This window comes from Aptenodytes forsteri, unplaced genomic scaffold (genome assembly GCF_000699145.1).
Source record: "Aptenodytes forsteri isolate BGI_AS27 unplaced genomic scaffold, ASM69914v1 Scaffold82, whole genome shotgun sequence".
In the NCBI taxonomy this organism is placed as follows: Eukaryota; Metazoa; Chordata; class Aves; order Sphenisciformes; family Spheniscidae; genus Aptenodytes; species Aptenodytes forsteri.
The window spans coordinates 1-22,668 of NW_008795490.1; the positions used below are offsets into that span (position 1 = coordinate 1).

Consider the following 22,668-nt stretch of genomic DNA (forward strand, 5'->3'; position numbering starts at 1 on the left):
GGACTCTGGATGTCAGCATGCTTTCTTTTTTTTTTTTTTAATTCTTCTATTTAAGTCATTTTTTATGAAATGCTATCAAGCAAGGTATGGTTATTGGTCTTGCTGATGAAGCAGTTTCCTTCTCTTACCAGTGGGGTACTGAATCATTCATATTGGTGAAGGTTCTTTTGCTCAGTACTATATTATATACCAACTCAAAGTACTGTATATGTTATCTTGAACTAAACTTCTTAAAGCCTGTGTGCTGATGGAATTCCATAAGCATATGGGAAATGTTACTGTCTTGAAGTTGGTGTTGTAAGGCAGTTTAGTATGGTAATTTTGATTACGCAAGACAGGACTGTTCAGTTAATTTTCAGTTAAATGGTAGAATTGAGACAGATGTTCTTTGAGTGTCTCGGAAAAAAGCTTAGAATTTCTCCATAGGCTTTTCTAGGTGTCCTACAAAAAATGGGGTTAAAGATGTGATCTTAGAAGACCACCTGATCCCGTACATGCTTAAAAGAAAGTTTGCTGTATTGATCTTGCAGGTACTCCTAATTTCTGTCAACAATGGAAATGCACTTAGTGCTTGAGCTTCTACTCACTATGGAATAGATGGAGCTTCAGCCTTATTTTCAAGTAGATAAGGTTCATATCATATATAGCAGTTGCTCAGAAGCTTTATGCTTTCTACAAGATCACAATAAAAATAATTCCCTAGCACTCTGATACAGAGAATAAAGGATGGATGGGTATCCAGCAAATAGGCAGGGGGGAAGCTACCTTCAAGGGAAACGATACCTAAGTTCTTACGTGCAATACAGCAGACAGGAGGAAAAATCGTATGTATCACACAACATAACTAACTTTTGGGTCAAATTATGAAACAAACTAGAAATCTTTGCAGAAATCATTAACTTACATTGATCACAAGCTTTTTTGTGGCAAGTATTGGCTAAATTCTTGCCCTTCACGTAATACTGACTCAAGTAATCGGAAATTAAGCTGGTTGGACAAGTCAAGTGCATTACCCTTCAGAGACAAACTGGTGTAGACAATATTAAATATATATCTTTTCACTTTAATGTATGGAGTTTACATGAACGTAAATCAACGTTTGTTAACTCTCCTTGCATCAGTATTCTAGCTTCAGAGTCTTGGTGTCTTCACCTTATTTACATCTCCACTTTGCTTCTTACTAGTTTAGTTTTCTTTATATGCACACCAGGACAGGGTGTCACCAAAGTGCATGTACACAAGCACAATTTGAGTTAGCAAGTGCCGTAAAGGGGTTGTTCTAAACTGATACCTGTCTTCTGAAATGCAGGAAAAACTTAGCTGCCTGGTTTCAAAAAAGGCTCCAACATGCTGTACAGAATAAGTTTCTTCCTTTCAGTAGTGAGCAAGGCCACTGGGATTTGGTCTCACAGCTGTTGGAAATACATTCCTTGAACTCCAGTGATAACCATTGCCTTGCCTTGCCTTTGCAGTCTTTTGTAAACTGTTCCCTCCAAATACTCACTTCAGAAGTTCTGAAGTGTAATATGCCATGTCAGAAGGAAGTGATTTGCAGTAAGGGAATTTCTATTTATATCTTCATATGAAAGCATAGGAATAACTCTTGTGAAATTTTTGCAAGTGTTAAAGCTAGCATGACCAGCAGCAAGCAGTGACTACAAAGCACAGCATGCTTCTCAAGCTACCTGTGGTAGAACGTTAGATGTTTGAAGTTCTCCTCTGGCTATGGAGACACAGAACAAAGGTAGATGGGGTGGTAAGATAATGCTTTGAAAAATGATGGGATTTCAGGGGTTTATAGAGCTTATTTAGAAATAAATATCTTAACTCTGTCTAGAGAAAGTGTAGCAAACTTTCAGTAGCAGTGGCTTCTAGATTAGCAGCAAATGAAAACCAGTATTCCTTATTGTATGGATTTTAGCAGCTTTTCAAATAATAGATTAAAAAGCAGCCTCTGAGTGTCACTGCAAACAGCTTACGGGAACTTGTTCTTTAAATGCTCCCAGGCTAGAGTGCTGGGTAGAGCGAAGTGGCAGCTATTTGATACAAAATTCCAATCACACACAATGTGCCATGACACATTGACCATTTTAGAGATTAACATTTTTTCAGTCTTGTGATAAAGTTGTTCTTGAGACTTTAGAATTGTTCTCCTGTGTGCTGTGAACTGCTGTAGTGTCATGCAGCATCACTGTTAAGTAAACAGTACAGCTCTGGCTGCATGACAGTGTGCCAAAGGAGATGGATTAAAGGGTGTCAGGCATGAACATGGCTTAACTCTGGCAGATGACTTGTTTAAGTCTAGTTAAAGCAAGGTAGGAAATACCAATTCATGCTGTTGCTGGCACTAATTGGACTATGTCAACTTTTTCTGAATACTAATGCAAGGAGAGTTTTTCCATACATGCTCCATTTGACAGCTAATTAGAAATCACTTAGCTTGGTTGAACTCTACTTTTCTGGGGATGGAAATCTAGTGCTTAGTCAGGGACTTCCTCTCTTGTTAATTTGCTGTCTATCAAAGATGCAAGCAAAACAGGTGAAAATTTCTTATACAAACATGACTGTCATACCTTCTACATATAATACGTTTGAAGCTGGGCAAAGCTAGTTGAACTGTAAGGGCAGGGTATTGCAAGATAGTAAGCTGTTAAAGTCAGTTTGGACAATCTTAAATCGTTAATTAGCCCAAGGCTACAGGCAGCAATGAAGAGTTTATCAGTCTTGCTGTAAAATTCCCTGTGAGAGCTGTGCAATTGTTTGAGGAAGGCTTTCTACCTTTGTGAAAGAGAATGGTGTACTCTTCCCATCTATTAGATGATAGATGTGGTCAGCGTTCCTGGTGGAAATCGGGTGTCTAACTTCTGAGCACTTGCATGTCAGTGCTCTTGCGGTTTCACTGGTAGTGAACAGGACTGTCCTGCTTTAGAATAAAGTATGATGATAGCAAACAGTGAATGGAAAGACTACTCACTGATGTTGAAAATTCAGGTAGCTAACAAATTATTAGTTTAGAAATTGGCTTTGTTGTGCAATGAAACTTTAGAGCAAACTACTTCCTACCATTTCAGAATGAAATAGTGACTTCTAAGAACATGTGAAGACACTTTGTGTTATGATCTAAACAATCAAAATACTGCTGCACCTGAGCTGATACTCTTCAGTGACTTTTCAATGACTACAGAGTAAGTCTCTTGTACATACTGTATATAGTATACTGTGGATGTCAGGTCTCCGTCAGTCTCACTCAGCAGAACTGCTTCAGCTGCACCCTGCCACTGTCTAATATGTCTATAGACATAACCAGAGTGCCAAAGGTCATCTCTTAAGGTAAAGTGGGAGTCAGTTAAACAGGGATTAACTGGCTGGTTACCTTTCCCCCGAAGACTGTTCTTCTGAAGGGTTTGGGACAGTTACTGTTAGGAAGAGGTCCATCCAGTGGTCAGTCAACTTTCCCACACTATCCTTAATAAGAAAGGACACCAGCAATTCACTTAAAATCATCTGAGGCTGCTTTTATCTGTTAAACTGTAAGAGCTGCAGTCAGTGAAACTATTTCTAGTACTGTCTAATACAGGAAGATACAATATTCCTGTAGTTCTTGCTTTTTAACCTCTTGGTGTTTGTCACCAGAACCACAAATACCAAATATTATTTCCACAATGGTGGAAAGTAAAAGTCAAGCTAGACATGCCTTTTTTAACTCTTACAGGTTTCTAATATCTGCTAGAGCTGCTAGTATAGTTCAACACCTCTGTGGTTTAAACACTTGGCAACTTCACACTATTAGCTTAAATGGGTAAGAATGAGGAGTGGAGAGACATCTAGTACTGACTGTCTCAGAGTCTGTCTACTCTCAATCTACGGCTGCTACCCATGTGAAAAAGCAGGTAGACATACTTGAGCATGTCCTGTAATATTGATAGTGGTTTGGTTAACCTACTTCTTGCTGAATAACGGATTCAATCTAATTGGGTAAGACAGTTCTGGGACAAGCTGTGCCGGTTTGGGGAGAGGGGGGAATGCTGTCAGCAGTGGTAGCTTGCCAGTAGCATATTGATATACCTGGCTAAAAAGGAGCCTCAGTCAGCTCACACCTGACCCAGCTAGGGCTAAGATATACATTAGATGTCTGGAGAACTGGGAGATGCATCCTCAGGGCAATTCTGATATTTACTGTATTGAGCCAAACATCCAGCTGTAGGACCAACAGGCATCCAAAGTATAGTCTGTTCTTGCCTGTGGCTCCTAAAGGACTTAGGTGAGTTTTGAAAGGGACAGTGATTCTAACTCAGTGAGAGGATTGGGCTGCATGCCCAGCCATTTTGGATGGTGCTTTAGCTTAAATCTACCACACTGAATGACATGAAATTTGCTGAGAGATGGAATTGTAAATAAGGAGCTCAGATACTCCCTGATATTAGTATGTGAAAGCCTGATCCTAGAAATCCAGAGGGTTGGAGAAAAATCTTTTGTAAAGCAGCACAACTGGAGCAGGGAAGAGTGCTCATTAGGTTAGGCCTTCCCTTGGCAGAAAGAAGACTGGAAAGAGGGGATTTCACTTACTGTTGAATTGGGATTTTTCCTGTCTAGATGAATAAAAGCACAATGTCTCATGGTCCAGGAAATTGTCTGAAACAACTAATTTGTAGAGTTTGGCACTGAAGTCTAAATAGTGGCACTGTGCTTGCACACTGTGTGGCTAATAAGGTCAGAGTAGTTGATAGCAAGGACCTAAGAGCCATGATGTTGGCAGTCAAATTAGTGTTAGTCTGGCTGTCACTAATGACTCTCCTTGAATTTTGGTATGACTAATATTGACTATTAGTGGTCATGGTAAATAGTTGATCTGAGAACCCTCCTTACGATGGAAAGAGAATGTTCAAGTATTCCCAGACTAAAACTGATTTATTACAACCATTCACTATAATTTAATAAGCATCCTGTGATGCCCGAGTTCACTGCAGTGTACAGTACCTGTTGATAGAAAAGCAGAATAACTGAAACACTAGCAGGATGCTACTTCTATGCATTTTTTGAACTCTCTTAATTTGATCACTAGGTCTCTTGATCATTTTCTTCACTACTGGAGTATTGCTGGATAGTTTTTTTGGCTTGGTTTTCTAGATTAGACTTATCCTGTGTGGTATATTCCTTCTTTCTGTTGAACTTAAACTGCCTTTTAAACTAACTGAACACCGAGTTTCAGCATTCTGAAGGACAATGTTAGCAAGAGCTGCTTGGCTTTATTAATAAACTGAGAACTTTTTGCTATTTATCTGACTTGACAACTCTGTATTATTGGGTCCAGGGAAAAACTGCAAAACTTCGTTGCAATGGTCTTCTAGTTAGCAGCAAACGACCTTGAAACAAAACTCTTCTGCTTGTTGTGCATTTGCTTTTGGATGACTTTAGTCTAAACTATGCATCTCTAGTTTAAGATTTGATGTGGAACTACCAAATGTGTTAAAATCAAATTTTGAGCTCTGGACACCCATTAAGCTGATTAGCCTGTCAAAGATAACTTAAACTAACATTACTTCAACAAAAGAAACTATTTGTTCTATCATTCTTCTAGCTGTCAGGCTTTTATAACTCTTGGTCATCTTTCTCTTCCTCATTAATGGCACAATTTTTGGAGGATGTCAGAACTGCTAGTCTCATCTGAAAGAATTTAGACTTTGTCCAGTTGTCCATCAGTATTCCTGATGAGACGTTAAGGGTTTAAATGCAACTAACAAACTCTGGCTTCTGAGTTGTGTGGCTTCAGTATAGAATAAGTGTAGATTTTTACAAGGTAGGGGAACTTGTGCTATACTATTGGTATTGACAGAGATAAACCAGAATTTACCTTCACAGCAAAAAAGTATAGCTGGGGAAGCTTAATTTTATTCTCCAAGTAGGTTTCTGTTAGTTCCCATAAACTACATATTAAGACTTCTAGGTATGGTAAGTAGTCTGGGAGAACCCTGACAAACTCAATATCATGCATATCCAGCAGTCATTTGTACATTTAACTTGCTTTTTCTAGCCTCAATTCCCATCACACAGGAGGAGTTAAGAGCAAAAATAATGGTAGGAGTGTAGAGAAACTCCTGCTAAATAAAAGCAAGAACTGCCACAATAAGTCACACTGATGTGACAAACAGGACTCTCTTGTTTATTCCTTACACTGGGAAAGATTGCTGTAGAAACTCTTTAAAATGTACTTCAAGGCGAGGTTGGCAGTGTCTGAATCTTATGATGATAACTTATCTTTTGCAGTGAAGTAAAGGACAAAAGTAAAGCTTCTAATGTCAGACCTGGCTATAACTTTTTCATGTTGTTTTTAACTTATGGTTTACTCCTGTTACATTGTAAACTGGAAAGCAATAATAGCTTCCAAGCTCTGATACAGTTTTAAACTAAACTTAATTCCTGTGGTGCTGCTGTAGGGAACTGTATTAGTTCCTGATGCATGACACTATGCAAGTATTTCACTTAATGTTGTTGCAATTACTGGAAAATATGGTGACAATACGTGCTGAGTCATTTAGATGTGAAAACTTTGTGGTTGGAGAATGCAGAACTTTGCATTGCATGCAGCCACTTCTATACCCCCAAACAAAAACTCTGATCCCCATGACTGCCCTGTAGCTTAGCTCCTCATCTATACCTGAACCCCTAAGGCACAGAGGAAGGATAACTTTGTGGTACCATCAGGTCAAGGCAGTAGAACTACCAGAATGATTAATCCTCTGTCCTTTCTGTACTGCTGTAGTAAGCAAGTAATTTTCCTGTCGTCTTCCTTCCATGATTATACACACTGGAGACTTTAAGTCTAGTTTCATCTGATCAATTTTAGCCTTCTTCCCCTCTGGGGGTATGATCCACTCTTGGTATGGCTCAACACTATTCTCATACATGGTGAAATGACTACAGCAAAAATTCTGCTGCACATAGGAAAGGGAATGACAAATCCCTGGCTGAACTGAGCATGGCAAAAATTGAGTCAATTTAGATTTAATAACCAAAATAGAGAATGATGTTCACACTCCAAACTTTGGAGGAGTGGTGTGTTCTACAGTTTGCTTTTTCTGTATGAGTGTTTTTGTAAGCAGAAAAGCACTTGCAAAAGCTTTGCCTGAAAGTCCTGTTAAATTTTCAAAAGGCTGTCTAGAATGCTCTGCATCCCCTACAAGAAGCTCAGCCTAAAGCATGTGCATTGTCAGTAATAACAGGATTGTAAAGAAAGTCTACTCAGTTTATACTGAATTCTCTTCCTGCCTCATGCCATGTACCTTTTACCACAACAAAACTCTTACCTCTTAAGCAGGCCATGTATTATTGCTTCTGTCTTCTTTCTATGGAATAAAAAGAATACATCCATCCTCATTAGACCTCCAGACAGGATGGAAGAGCAGTCATAAGCTAGTATGCAGGTCAGATCTATTGTTAGTGGATGTGAATTCTAGAGGTGAAAGCAGATCTGTAAAAAAAACAAAAAAAACCAAAAACAAACCTGTTTTGGAATTTGGGCTACTTCAGAAAAGGGCAGCACTCATACTGGAGTGTATTTGACCTATTAAAAGGCATTCATCTGTAGTACTACAGTGGTGTTGAGCTTGTGTGTGTATTTTAGGGGTAAGGGGTATCAAATCCTCCTAATGTAAAGCTTAAATCTAGTAAGTAAAGATAGAGGCTTTTATGCTGATATGCACAACAATTGTCTACTTTCACCCAAATTTAAATTACAGAAGAATATGTAATTCCAAATCTAAAACTCATACTATAAGAGCAAAAATTTTGACTTCTATTGATAAAGCCAGCTAGAAATAATACTTAAATGATTGTTCTGGACAGCTGAAGCCCATGCTTTCTAAGTGACTGCTATAGAGTGCAAAGCACAGTTCAGCACAGGCTTACGTTCCTACCAGAACTGCTGTCTTCTCACACAATGAGAAAAGCTACTGTACAAAGCTAACCTTGGCTTCTGCATTATTCCAGAGCTCCTGAATCTGTTAGCTTTGTACAGTAGCTTGTCTTCTGCATTATTCCAGAGCTCCTGAATCTGCCGGTTAGCACAACCCTACTTGCAGTGGCCTCTCTCCTGATCAGGACCCCATGAGGGGATTCAGCTAGTCTGCTGCTCTGCCACAAGACTGTCATTGCCTTTCTGGTATAGCATATCTGGCTTTTACCAACAGGGGAAGGGGCTGCCATGATGTTAAAGCTTCATGTAGTCTGGGGGATACTGGGGCATGAGAAGTCACTGATGTCAAGGAAGCAACTGGCAGGGAGTCTTGGTTGATTACCAGTCAGTGCAGCTCTCCAGCTCATTGTGTATAAAGGCATTGGGCCAGATGTGTGGGGAAGACTGACCATGGCAAGATGATGGGGAATTCTCTTGGAAATGGAATTGACAAACTTATGTGAGTGATGACCAGACTCTCTGGCCCAGGCTAGGCCCCCTGTAATTTCTTTAAGAAAAAACGTTTGGTGGTGTTTAGGACTCTTAAAGTTTGGTTATGATATATACTTTGTAACTTTGTTTCTTTTCTTTGGAAGCTATATGTGACCCTGTACTGCTTCAATCTCTCTCCTACACATTAGACCCACTGTGTTGTGCAGGCTTCAGCAAGAGTTATGGCCACAGGAGGCTAGTATGGCCTTCTTGCTTAACTGTTTATCTTTAGAGCTTTTTTGGATGGGAGAGCAGTAGACAGGAAGCGATTCAGTCAATGGTAATGTCTTTTACTGTGGTAACTGATTACAACCATGTTTACCTACAGCATGCGCAGCTATCTGAGAAATAACTGCCCGATAACCTTTTTCCACATTTTCCAAATAACTTAGTTTTCATATGTAGTGATGATGCTGTCTCTATTCCTTGCTGGTAACAGTCTAGCAACCCTTTCTGCAACTAATAAATACAACTTAACTTTCTTATGTAAACATCCATCAAGTTTTTGGAAAAACTTATAGCCTTAATTAAAAAAACTGAAATCCCCACAGATCTCCAACTGAATAGGAAGGACTAATGGGACTGTTCCCTCACTGCTTCAGATTCATGTGCAGTCTCATGTAAATAACAGCAAGTGGTGTCCATTTCTAGACTATTTCGGGGCCAAACCTGAAGAAATCTTTCTGTAGAAGACTGAGGTTGGTACAGAGCACTGTAGACCTTGAGATTACACTGTTTGTTTTGTGGGCCTGTCCTATGGTGTGAAGGGATATACTGCCTGAATTGGACACAAGACTCAGGGCTTTAGCACAGTTGGAAGTGTTCCCGTATAACAGGAATCAATGGTGAGACTGACAGCTAAACAAATGGGGAAGCTGAGAAGGAGCTCCTCATAGCTCGTGTGGTGCCATATGCGGTGACTGGCTTAATATAACTAAATTGAACCCTGTGCAGCTCCATTTAAAAGAAGCTTTACCTTTAGATTGTGGGGATTTTGTTTCTTTAGATGTGGCACACTTGCTCTGCAGAAGTAGTAAAGCCTTCTGGCCAAACTCTTTCCTACTGGTATTTGATTAATGAAAACAGTGGGCACATGGCACAACAATTTGTGGTAAGGCTATACCAAAATCACCTTTTAGGCATAAGAATCCAGCCTGGAAAGGCCTAGGGAGACAATGAGTTACTTGTATACAAGTTATGTGTGCATTGTTAGACTTGTCAGCAATGTGCCTTTTCCAGTGACATAGTCAGAGATGCAGGTTGGTGCCCAGCTTGCTGGCCTTAGAGTCCACAGCATAAATGCTGCTTTAAAACTTGAGCTTTGAATATGGAGGAAAGAGCTTTCCTCTTCCATGCTCCCCGTTCTCAAACAGGGGATAATGAGCTGGTAGTGAAGAAATTGTGTAATTTCCACTCCTCAGAATATGCTGGCTAGTGATGCTGTTTTATGCAGCATCATACTTTAAAGTTGAACAGCCAGAAGTAAAGTCCTCTTCATAGACCTTTATAGTTCTCTGGAACTTCACTGTAGCTGCTGCTGCTTTTCAGCAATTCTATCAGCTGCTTAGTCAACCTCTTCTGAAAATGTCTATCGGGAATGAGCTAATCAGTACACTGAAGTACTGACATTAAAATGAGGCCACTGAGCTAGAAAAACATGCTGCTGAACAGGATCCCTTGTCAAGTTCCTTCACCTAGTGAATTTCCAGCTCTTTCTGAGAAGATGATAATACCCAGTTCTTCTAACTGTTTGTCCTTGCTAATCAAAGGCAGATTTGAATGTTTATAAAAAGAGGATAACTATGTTCCAATTAAAATTCTTACTTTCTCTATCTGTTCTAAAACTGCATATGCACTAAATGCTAAAAGTTGAAGTGATGATACACTGTAAAACTGAATTATAAAGTACAGGGATTACTTCTCCCAGTGAAGATTTCTGAACAAAGCAGAAAGCTATTTTAGTTGCCTGAACTTCCCAAGCAACATGCTTGCACTTGACACTGCTATGTCTACTCCAGTACAAACACAGCATGATGGTCTGACCTTCCAAACAGAAGAATAACTGAACTGGCACTCTATACTTGAAATGTAGACTGACTGCAGTAGTTGTACTTAATAAGAAAAAGCTTTAGTTGACTATACTCACTGACCATTGGTTTTCTTGATTTTTTTTTTGTGAATAATTGTACTTTAACTATTCTAGTCATCTTGTATCAAATCCTGGGATTGCTGTAGAACTCCTACAGTTGGAAATTATTCCAGAGAAGGTCTCAGACTTAAAAGATGAAGTCAAAGATAACAAGTTTAGCTAGAACTGTTAAACTAGCTCCTTTTGAGCTTGTCCCTAAGAAAAAAAATCTAATATAGGTGACTTCTTCAGAAGATGCTTTTAAGGCTGTTAGCCTCGGAGCTTGTAGAAACCCTTGTTGCTCACCCTTCAGAAAGTCTCTGTGTGTGCTTAAGTCTCTAGCTGAAGTGATTAGGTTTATATCTAAATCTTTCAGAAGCTTTTCTGAGGAAAGAATTTATGTATAGCTGTGCTGGTAGTGTTGTTAGGCATTACTTCTCAAAGAACGCTACTCAACAAATAAGTTTAAAAAAAAAATCAATGTGGTATTTGGGATTGCAAACTGCTTTTAGGATCTGACTTGTATGATACATATAATGGCTGTTACAATATTGCTTCTTCTATCCATTGTATGAACTATATGACTAGACCTAAATGCCAAATTCCTCTGTACTAACCTGGTACAGAAGCCCACTTACACTGACTACAGTTCATGCTTAAATATAAATATACTCTCTCACTGTCTTCTCTTTCAGGCCAGGAACGCTTTGGAAATATGACCAGAGTATACTACAAAGAGGCAGTTGGTGCTTTTGTGGTCTTCGATGTCACAAGAGGCTCCACTTTTGAGGCTGTTTCAAAATGGAAGCATGATTTGGACAGTAAAGTACTACTTCCTAATGGCAGCCCTATCCCTGCTGTTCTTCTTGCCAACAAGTGTGACCAGAAGAAAGATGGCAGCCAGAATCCTTCTCAAATGGACCAGTTCTGCAGAGAAGGTGGCTTTGTTGGATGGTTTGAAACCTCTGCCAAGGTGAGCATAAAGAGGAAACATATTTTAACTTTTCTAAGTATTGGCATAAGAACGGATGAATATAGTCATGTGGGAAAGAAAATCATCAAGTATAGGAAGCGACAGTCAAGTCTCCAATGTTCAGCAAAAGTTGGAAGACTTGCAGCATATTTAATTTAGATTAGAACTGCATTTGAAATTCAGAGAACCTTAAAACTAACTGGAAAACTGGATTAACTGAGTTTAAGCTTTTTTTTTTCCTTGCATGTGTCAGGATCAGTGTCATTCTTCAGATGTTATTACTACTAAACACTGATCAAACTATCCAAAAGATAAAAGTAATCTTTAGGTGCAGGTTTTTAAATTGCAGCTTCTGTCTTTGCTGTTGCATGTAGGAAGTAGTAAGACTCCAGAAATGAATAAGCTGTTTGCTGACTTGTTACTACCCACCCAGATGCTAATGTCACTAAAGCACTTTCCTATTTTATCAGGCAGTGTCAAGACTGAACTGGAGAAAAACAAATTGCTCTGTGTATTAACTTAAGCTAAGAGAGATAGCTACTTTATTAAAACAGATAACTTTGAGGAACTTCATATACTGTACAGTTTTAGTCTACAGACTTGGTCAATACACAGATAAACTTGCGGTAACTTAGTTGAAAGTGGAATCCAACAGTTCCTTAAAACCCAATTTATCCTTAAAATGGAAGATTCTTCTAGATGAAGACAATGTGGCTGACAGACCAAATTACCGGTCTGATTAATAACTCCTTTATATGGTAAGCTAAACCTCAAAGTCCCTCTTTTCCCTTGGCTTGCCAACCTCCTTTAACTGTTGCTGATGAACTGGCACAAAGTGATGTGTAGACAACTCTTAAAGGAAATAAAAGTCTGTAGGATGAATATGATAAGAAATAAGGTAACAAGCCTTCTCCTGATCACTTTAAGGAAGAAGGGTACACAGTGACAGGAATTGGTTAAATTAGCTAGTAATTTGTTTGCATTTGAACAAATAATTCCCAAACCCACCTATATGTTACTAAAAACTGATATTTTAAGGCTCTTCGTACTCAAAGAATACCAAGATTCTGGTTTGGGTTATGTCTTCCCTGAAGCTTCACCTGTCCATAACACTGCTATACATAAACTTCAACATTGGTTAAAAATAAATGCAAGTAACATTGGAGCAAAACCTAACGTGGAAGTGTAGTGACAGCTTGCGTTTTGGGTGGTGTTTAAGACACGACAATGTAAAACAAGGTTCTTGGTGCAGAGAAAAGTCCAGACAATATTGGTCCTAGTTCAGTTACGAATCGACCTGTTAACTACCTCTTCAGAGTCCTAAAAATAGCTTAGCAAAAATTCAGGGCAGCTTTCTTGTTTTCTAAGCATACCAAATCAGTTTATGATTTTAAGTCCTGCCCACTTAAATATCCTGATAATCTGCTTTTGCCTTTCTGCTGGAACTGATACTTGAATCTTCAGTCTAGTCATCAGTAATATAGGTCCCACTCCCTGTGGATTAGGGAGAATATTAAAGGCAAAAGAACTGCAGAGAGTATAAATATTCATAGAAATACCTTATGAACATCCTTACACTAAAATGAGGAGAATCCTCCTCCACTTTGGGCAGGGAAAAGTGCCTACCTGCAAGCTGCCAGAAGCGGTCTGTGGCTGACACCCACAAGCTTGTGAAGTGCAGTAGTGATGGGTCAACTGTTCTCATGATCTAACGTTGCTCATGTAGAGTTTAGATCTGCAGTTACGGAGACAGAAGAGTGCACTGGGGTGGTATTTCCTTTGGAACCAAAGACCAGTGATTCCAAATGTGGCAGCCCTGTGGTGAGCTAACAGGTGGCCCAGCCAGCTCAAAGCTGTGGCCAAAGGCCCCTTGGCATTGGCCAGCTTGGCCCCTCAGTAACTAAGATACCTAGAGCTGTATTTCATCAGGTTATCCTGCATACACACCTTTTAGAGTGTATGTTAAGGTACTTTTCAAAGCATGCACAAGAAAATGTAGAGTGGCTAGATGAGGTACCCTGATTTAGCTGAGGTTTTGACACTGATAGAAAAGGTCCTTTTACATAAGTAAGTGCATCCAAACTGCAGCAGAAGCAGAAAAAGGCCCCAAAAGGTAGAACACTACTATGAACAGTGTAATTGCATTTCTGCATCAGGAAAGATAATAGGCACTTTAGCATTTGTGAGTCTTCCAAATGCAGGTGACATTTATCCCCCGACTGCATACTAGATTGGAGTCGAAGTATCCTATTTGTAATATGGGTGAATAACTTTGTCTCAAACCTTTCTGGTAACTTTTTTCAACAAGCAAGTGTATGAGCAATGACCTAATGCATCTAAGCTGTTTGTGTCATGCTGATGAGATTGTAGAAGAGTTTTTTGCGTTTGGCCAGCTTCTAATAGGAATGTGTGACTACTTAAAAAAAATCACTGACTTTTTTGCTTTCAATGTTTTTAGGACAACATCAACATAGATGAAGCTGCTCGATTCTTGGTGGAAAACATCCTTGCCAACTACAAAACCTTTCCTAATGAAGAGAATGATGTGGGGAAACCAAAACTGGACCTAGACCCATTGAAAGCAGAGAGTAAATCACAGTGCTGCTAATGCTACCACTCATCAGTAAATGTGATGGGATGAGCAGCAAGACTGTTCTTAAACTGCTGCTATGGTGCTTGCGTTGTGACAATCCGTATGGGGTGTCTGGTATTATCTGAATAGGTGATTCTTGTGGGTGTTTGCATACTTGGTTTCATGCTAAACAAGAATATCTTGTGCGTTATCATTCCACTTGCTTGAGTGGCTGCGTCTAAGTCTGATTAGTGTCGTCTTACTTGAGAACATAAGGTAGTGTTTACACTCCTAAAAAGGAACAAAGACAACATTCAGTGTCTAGTTTGCTTCTAGGACATATGCTACATTCCAAATAGGACTCACTTATGGTTTTAGCTGAATAGACACTTGCACCTTTACAGTAAACTTTTCCTTTGTCACCAGTAATGTCCCACTTTAGCCTGACTTCTCACCCACACACTTGTCCCTATTTATTATTCCCCCACCATGAGGATCTGTCTCATTTCTAGTTCTCCTGGATCGAGATATCCCGGAAATCTTGAAGGGGCCAATGACAGATGGGGAGGTATCTTACTTAGTGTGTTCGCTAGGACTGAGTGAAGTAGATGGCTCTTACCACCGAGTAAGAACAAATGGGTAAATGACTGTACTTAACAGGGGAAAGGCATGGTTATAGAGATGCTAACAAAAATGCATCTCCAACCATTGAAGGCAGAATATTTTCAGCTAATACTTTACATATGAAACACATTAATGAATATAGTTGTACTGCTGGCACATAGTTACAGTAACCTCACCCATATGCACATCCAGAAATAAACATCCAGTAACTTTTTCATGCACTAACATTGAAAACTTTACCAAGAGTTTGTAAATATCTTACTGCCCTGTGATAATGAACTTGCTTCTTTTTCCTTCCATCTTGAGATAGTTCTGAATACCATGAGGGAGGTGAGAGGTCTTGAAGGAAATAGCTTGACTGGTTATTGTTAGCCTATCAAAAAAAAAACTCCCCAAGCTCTAACTTTTTCAATTTTAGAACAGTGCTGCACTCTTCTGACTACTTGGAGCTGGTGAACTGGCTTACCAGTCTGTAACTCTGTATACTGAGATGCTTATGTTTCCTTGTTATAACTCATGTATTTCTGGCAGCAAATGAAGAACAAAAGGATTAGAGGGATTTCATGGTTCTCTAATACATTTTGGAACTCCGTCTCTGCTTGGCTGAAAGGCTTTGAAGCTCCTCTTTATTTTAAGGATTTCTTCTGTTCTGGTACCTCATTACTACTGACTTTAGAAGCCTTATCTTGCTTGGTCTGATGGTGCTGATGTTTACTTAAACATCAGCATGAAGTATGTGCCAGATTGGATATACTTTAATCTGTACATAGATTTCCTAGTTAGAGGGATTTCATGGTTCTCTAATACATTTTGGAACTCCGTCTCTGCTTGGCTGAAAGGCTTTGAAGCTCCTCTTTATTTTAAGGATTTCTTCTGTTCTGGTACCTCATTACTACTGACTTTAGAAGCCTTATCTTGCTTGGTCTGATGGTGCTGATGTTTACTTAAACATCAGCATGAAGTATGTGCCAGATTGGATATACTTTAATCTGTATTTAGATTTCCTAGGCTGTCTTTTTTTTCTAAAGTAACATACTTTTTAAGAGACAAATAAATATGTTTGGGCATCTTATCTGTGTTGTTGGTGTATGCTTTTGAGAACACGAATCTTCACATCATGTGTCCTACCCTATACACAAATGCTTTCATTGACATTTGAAAACAAGTTTATCTTCTAGTAGCTGCTATGTTAAAGGCTTATTTTAAATTACCACAGTAAGGTTTGGCATTAGCTAAAACTGGGTTTAACTACCTTAGATTCATAAGATAATTCAGATGAAAGGGTTCTTAGGAAGTCTTCTAAGCCAACATCCTTCTCCGAGCAAGGTCATACTAGGGTGCTCAGGCTTTCATGGAGACTGTATGGCCCTGGGAAAGTTGTTTCAATGCCTGACTGTCCTCATGAGAGTTTATCTAGTCTGAACCTCTCAAATGTCAATTTATGTCCATGGTCTCTCATCCTCCAACCATGTACCACTCTAAAGAATGTGTCCATTAGGCTTGTGCAGATTTATTGGATACTTAAAGCTTGATTGCTACTTTAATTTTTTTTTTTGACAGCCTGTAGCACTTCAGAAAGGAAGCTGCACCCCATCCATGTTCCTTGCTTGCCAGCTTGTTTGAGTTATTAACCTTTCTAGGTGACCTGGAACTACCATAATGTTCCCATTCAGTCACTTGCAGAACAATTCCATTTAGACTGTAAACTCACTTTTAATAAGCTGTTTAATCTCCAGCGTACTGTCTTTTTCTAAACTTTAATTATAGCTGCACAAATCTAGTAACTAGCCAGTAGAACATGTGCATAGTCTGTTTATTTGATGCTTCTTGAGTAGATCAAAACATAAGTCTTGATGACCAGTCAAACAAGGTGTAATTTCATGTTCACTTGGCTTCAACTGTAAGTTTACTGAGTCTATGCGATGTAGCATGAAGTTTGTCACTAATGGGCAAAAAAAGGCCAGTTCTTGAATCTGTCTAGTATGGCATAGAAGGTTGGTCTACATTCAAACGATAGTTCCTTAAATACCTACTTTACTGGGGAAACTGCCAGTGGAGGTAGACTTTTTTTCCCCCCAATACCTATTGTGCTTTTTCTTGGTTTTAGTTTTCAGATTCAACAGCAGAATGAAAGCCAAACTCTGATGCTTTGGGACTCTACCTGAATGCATGAATCTCATCTGGGTCCTGTCAGTGACAATGAAATCCTATGCAGATTAGTTTCAAGAATGTCTAAATTCCTGCTTGATGAGCTATTGCTGCTATGTTTAAGCACTCTTCTTATTCTGTATGTAGCTTGTGTTCTTCTAAAGCTCTACAAGAATGTAGAATGGCCATGACTCTCAAACTGTGGTAGAGTATACCAGTTTTGATACAGGTTGTCACTGACTGGAGAAGCTGAGGCAGGGTGAGGTTCAGGAACTACCATCTACAAAAATAAAAACCTAAAGGTTTAAAGTGATGGTGCAGATTCTGTTACAGAGCAGACTCTGAACTTTTCCTAAGTCTAGTAGTATAAAAACCAATTTGACTTCTACCGGCATGATGGAGTCTTTTTTTTTTTCTTTTACCTTTCTGGGGGTGGGGGGGAAATGAGCTTTAACAGCTGGCTAGTCTTCTTTCATGCTACAAACTGCATTTTCACTCTTGTTCCTTGGAGGGAGTGTTACTCTGAGACTGGTGGGGTGGATCAGGAAATCTGATCCAGCCAGAAGGTGAAAACTATAAGAAAAGGCTGGCATCTCCCTGGTAGAGGAGAATGAGACTAGTTTATGGAGAAATGTTTAGGTCAATTAAACTAGTCATGAAGCCCTGTCCTAATTAATCCAAGAACTTTGATTTGGAAAGATATGTGGAAGTTTAGACAGACCCAATTTAACTTCAGGCTAATAAGTGAGCAAGTACCTGACTTCCTAGTCCCTATATTTAAGGGACAGTTTTGAGATGAAAAACTTGAATAAAAATCTGAATCAGTGCTTCAGTAAAACATCTTTCCTGGCATGTTTCCATCAACTAATTTCATAAAGGCTGGAGATGGCATATAGTCTTCCTGGATTGTAATTGTGCAGTATGTCTTTGCAGCTAATGCAAAGTCAGCCTCTATTCATTTAAAAAGCTTAATGAGGCATTACAATTGCTGACAAAACTAGAAAGGAGTTAGAGTGATTAGTGATCTTTCAGTATGGGATTTCCTAGGTGTATCTTAACTGCAGTAGTAGAAAAATATGAGCTATTCTAAGCTCCGGAATAGTTTGTTTAAACTTGGTGTCAGACCTATTGAGTTGTAATAGCATTCAGTCTCCTTAGATTGAACAAATCCTTGTTTATCTGTAGTGATTATCGCTGGGGAATAGTTCGAGTCATTCTTACAGACTCAGTGCCTGAGTAACCATTTGATATATGGTGATAAGAGGAAATAGTTATAAAAGAAATACGTGTAGTAAAACTATGGTATTGAATGGTGAAACATTTTGCTCTTAAAAACTGTTGCTCCCTTATCTTTCTAGTCTTAACATCTTGCTAGTGACCTTGGTTCCGAAACAGAACTGGCTACCTCTTTCTCCCTTTACAGAACACCTTATTTGGTACAGGAACACAGTTCTTTAAGTGTATGTATGCCTTTGTCCTTCATATAATGAATTACTAAAGAATTTAAGAAATGGGGGTAGCGATATACTTTCAGGAGTAAAAAATATATTAACAAAATGCCAGTGAGATAATGATTTTGAATTGAAACACATCGTTTACTTGGCAGTACACAAAAGGTCACTTCAGAGTTCTTCGTCCTGCAGCAGAATAATATTGAAAATAAGGAACATACTAGATTCAGATCTATGTAGTGAAGATTATTTGAAAGAAATTATGCCTGTATTGTATATGACCATTATAAAGCTCTGTTTGTAAGCTCACTTCTTTGTTTCAATTTGTGCCTAAACAGGAAAAGAAAAAAAAGTACTTTGTCTTTTTAAACACATGATTATGGACTCTTTTATCACTACCTAAAATAAGGTTCATTTAGGGAAAGTGTCTAGCTTAGACATCCTATGTGGCTTACATATTTATATGAATAAATTCTACTAGATGGCTATTTTACCATTTCAGTCTGTGTACATACAAAATGCTTCCCGCCCCAAGTACCTTAAGAAAAACTTCCTTTTTTAAGTAGGGATGGTGTTTTGGATAGCTTTGGCTTGGAGGTGTACAAGTAGTGGGCCAGCATCTCAATATTGGTTCCTTCATCCTTTTGCAAAGATAAAAAGAGATTAATATAGTGATCTTGCATCTTTTTATCACTGGGTAAACAATCATTTGGCCTGAACTCTAAATGAAATTAAAATACGCAGGATTCCTGGCCTTATTGCCCTTACTTTTTACTCCCAGTTACAAGTTATCTGCTACATGTCACGTGGCATTTTAATATTAAGGGATTCTGTCTATCTTTTACAGATTCTAGGAAGCGAAACAGTGTTCAGTTTTTTGATAAAACATACAGGCTTCTTCTGTTTTGCCTTATCATTTTTTTTGGAACTTAGGAACTTTTAACCTGTTTATTATCATGACCCTTCTGAAAGCTTAAGCTATGCTAATAATTATCGGTCCTGTTGGAAAGCTCTTGGCTCCCTAAAAGTTAAAGATAGCATGGGCATTCTGCTAACTCTGTTTCTAAGCTCCTCTGCCCTTCCTGGTATGTATCAAAATCTTATGTAGTATCTATCCAGAATAATGGACTTTCAACGCCTCACATTCAGATGGGTTTGGTTTTTAACTTTTGTATTTCAAAAGTGTCCTGTAGACTGTGGTATTGAAGGTTACTCTGTAGTATAGCACTTGGGCTGCATTATCCATTTCCATTGTTCATATTATGTCAAAGCATCTTTGGTTATAATGACTGAATTTTAATTGACAGTGCTATCCCAGCAATGATGTAGCAAAATATCTGCCCCACCAAGATACATTCAGTCTTAACTTTAAATTACTGCGCCTCAAACATGATTCTATACTCAGTCAATATTTATTCAGTATAGTATAACATTGAAATAGTTGTATTGCGCACAAAGATTACTTCTAGTTTCTTTTCTCTGGACAGCATCTGGCTGGTTGAAGTGCTAATGCTTCTATGGACATATGTACAGGCAAACTACCTTGCTTGAAACTTAAAGAATTGCTGTTCCCAACTGTGCTTTGCCTCAAGGTACCCAAAATCACTGCCTTCTAGTATTCTAGAGCAAGGGCTTTGAGTCAGATTGTCCATCGGGATGTCATTTGTTTTCACTGGACTATTGTTTTAAGCACAATTAGATGAGGCTTACTATAGCTCAAGTGGTTATGACGGCACTTGTGTCATATGTATAATGGCACAAGTGTCATAATGACTTCTGTCATTTTTACGTGTTTCAGAAGTTAGAGAATGTAAACTGCATTGCAGTATTTTCTTTTTTTATAGAAGATGATTTGTTTTTACTTGGTAGATTAGAAAACCAAGGTTGAAGACATCTTCAGGTATACCTATTTATGGTCTTGTTCCTGACTTTTCTTGAAGAATGCTAATCACATTTATATTACAAACTATTTATCTAGCAATCTTGCATTTTGCATTTTTAAGAGTATAACTTCTTGCTTTTAGCTTGTATACACAACTGGAACCACACTTAAAACTGCACTGAAGTTAATCACTATTAAAAAGGATTTGCTATGATCTGCAGCATGCCTTGACTTCGAACAACAAGACTTAACTTTTTAAGTCTCCTGCAAAAAAGTTACATCCTTAACTGTAAATAACAAAATACTAAAGTAAAATGGTGTACTAAGAGAATTATTAGTCTCTACAGCTCAGTAGTTAACTCTGCATTAAGATTGTGTATTCTCATTTTAAAAACAAAAATATCCTTCCATCCCTTGGGCTACAATCAAAATTCATCATATCTTTTAGCCAAAGATTTAGAATTTTTTAAAGAGCTAATACTACTTCCTCTGTCAGTATCCCCATTTCTTAACAATTCCAATAGCTAGAGTACCACAGTTGCCCTCAACTCCAAACTTCAGATAGGGGTTTTCACACAGTATCAAAACCAGGAAGTTTTTCATTTTGACATAGAAAGGTAGTCCTGTTATGAATCATCAAACATAAATTTACTAAAGAAAAGCAATGGCACTGCCCGGTTCTCTGAGCTACTTAGAGAATTATGTCTCTACAGCTCAGTAGTTAACTCTGCATTAAGATTGTGTATTCTCATTTTAAAAACAAAAATATCCTTCCATCCCTTGGGCTACAATCAAAATTCATCATATCTTTTAGCCAAAGATTTAGAATTTTTTAAAGAGCTAATACTACTTCCTCTGTCAGTATCCCCATTTCTTAACAATTCCAATAGCTAGAGTACCACAGTTGCCCTCAACTCCAAACTTCAGATAGGGGTTTTCACACAGTATCAAAACCAGGAAGTTTTTCATTTTGACATAGAAAGGTAGTCCTGTTATGAATCATCAAACATAAATTTACTAAAGAAAAGCAATGGCACTGCCCGGTTCTCTGAGCTACTTTAATTTTCTTCTGCTGCCTGCTCTGGCTGCCTACACTCTGTTCCCTCAGTATTTAAGTGGAGAGAGGATCAAAGTTGCGGTGGGACCCGGTTCACAAAAACACTTTGGCTTAAAGTTAAATATGTGCCCATGAGACTCAATGGTACTGCTGAATATTTTACTGAATATTTTGGGGCTGTCTTTCTCCAAAATGAGACAGTAATCATGACAACGTCATCAAAAGGTGCTCTAGCAAAGAGCGAGCTCAACAAAAAGATAAGGGGGAATAGTAGCACAGCTGGGGTTCATCAGAATCCTTTCTAGTGCTGTGTCAGATTCAAGGGAGGCTAGAGCACTAGAAAAGGCATGTCCCTGGCAAGATCAGATGAGACACAGTACCATAAGATATTTTTGAAATGGCAGTGGGCAGAAGGTCCTGTGCTTAGAAGACTGTTTTCTGTTATGCAGCTGGTTGCAATTTTCTTCCCCTTGTCTTACTCCATCAGTTTACCCAAAATATTCATATAATCCATTTCCCCACTTTGCTCCCTAACCTCAGGCTGACTTAAGAGTTAACAGAATACAGCTGCTTGTGAATAGTTTCAGTCCATCTGTTCAAGGATGGGTTTGCTCAAGTTCAGTTCCCTGTCCTATGTCGTCTCAGCAGCCGACTGTTCCTAACTCTGTGCACGAGTTGCTTCTCCCAAGCCCTATCACACGCTGTAGTTTCCTTTTTCTCAGGTGTTGCTGATCTCCTCTCACTCTGCTAAATGAATTAATTTCAGAACCTAAATTTTTCTATCCTTTGATAAAAGAAATGAAGAAAAGAAAAAAAAATCTCCAAGACCCAAACAAAAGAAAATAAAAATCTATTCTACCTCCCTTTCATCTCCTATCTAACTTTGTAGCAACCTCATGCTTGAAGATACAGCATCTGTTCTTACACAAGCTTTGGGTCTAACTTCAACCCTTTTTTCGTGGAAAACTTCCCAGAATCACAGAATGGCTGAGGTTGGAAGGGGCCTTGGGAGATCATAGAGTCCAACACCCCAGCTCAGAGCAGAGTCAGCTTGAGCAAGTTGCTCATGGCCATGTGCAGTTTGATGGAGACTCCACAGTCTTGTTGGAAAACCTGTTCCAGCGTTTGACCACCCTTGCTGTAATTAAAAAAAAAAGATATAAAAAAATATTTTTAAGTGGGATTTCCTCTATTTAAATTTTCACATTGTCTCTAATCCTGTCACTGGGCATCTCTGAGAAGAATCTGAGTGTCTTTAGTTTCCCCATCAGGTATTTCTACACATTAAGGTTCGCTCCCAACCACACTCCCAGGCCTTCTCTTCTTAACGTGAAATTTTTTTCCTGTTTTGTTCTGGAATCCTTGTGCCTTGTGTAAAATCAGAGGGGAG

The 22,668-nt window shown here is 38.7% G+C and overlaps 2 protein-coding genes across 2 annotated transcripts in view; both read left to right on the forward strand.

The window, feature by feature from the left end:
• The first annotated feature begins 11,223 nt into the window (after positions 1 to 11,223).
• Positions 11,224 to 14,152, forward strand: RAB32 (RAB32, member RAS oncogene family). Its single transcript, XM_009281544.2, has 2 exons — positions 11,224 to 11,544; positions 14,003 to 14,152. Exons 1-2 carry the CDS (start codon positions 11,224 to 11,226, stop codon positions 14,150 to 14,152), a joined length of 471 nt encoding a protein of 156 aa, XP_009279819.1.
• Positions 14,153 to 14,605: 453 nt separating this feature from the next.
• ADGB (androglobin) overlaps positions 14,606 to 22,668 on the forward strand; it is a 149,397-nt gene continuing 141,334 nt past the window's right edge. Inside the window, 1 exon segment of the mRNA XM_009281545.1 lies at positions 14,606 to 14,684. Coding sequence (XP_009279820.1) covers positions 14,606 to 14,684 — 79 coding nt within the window.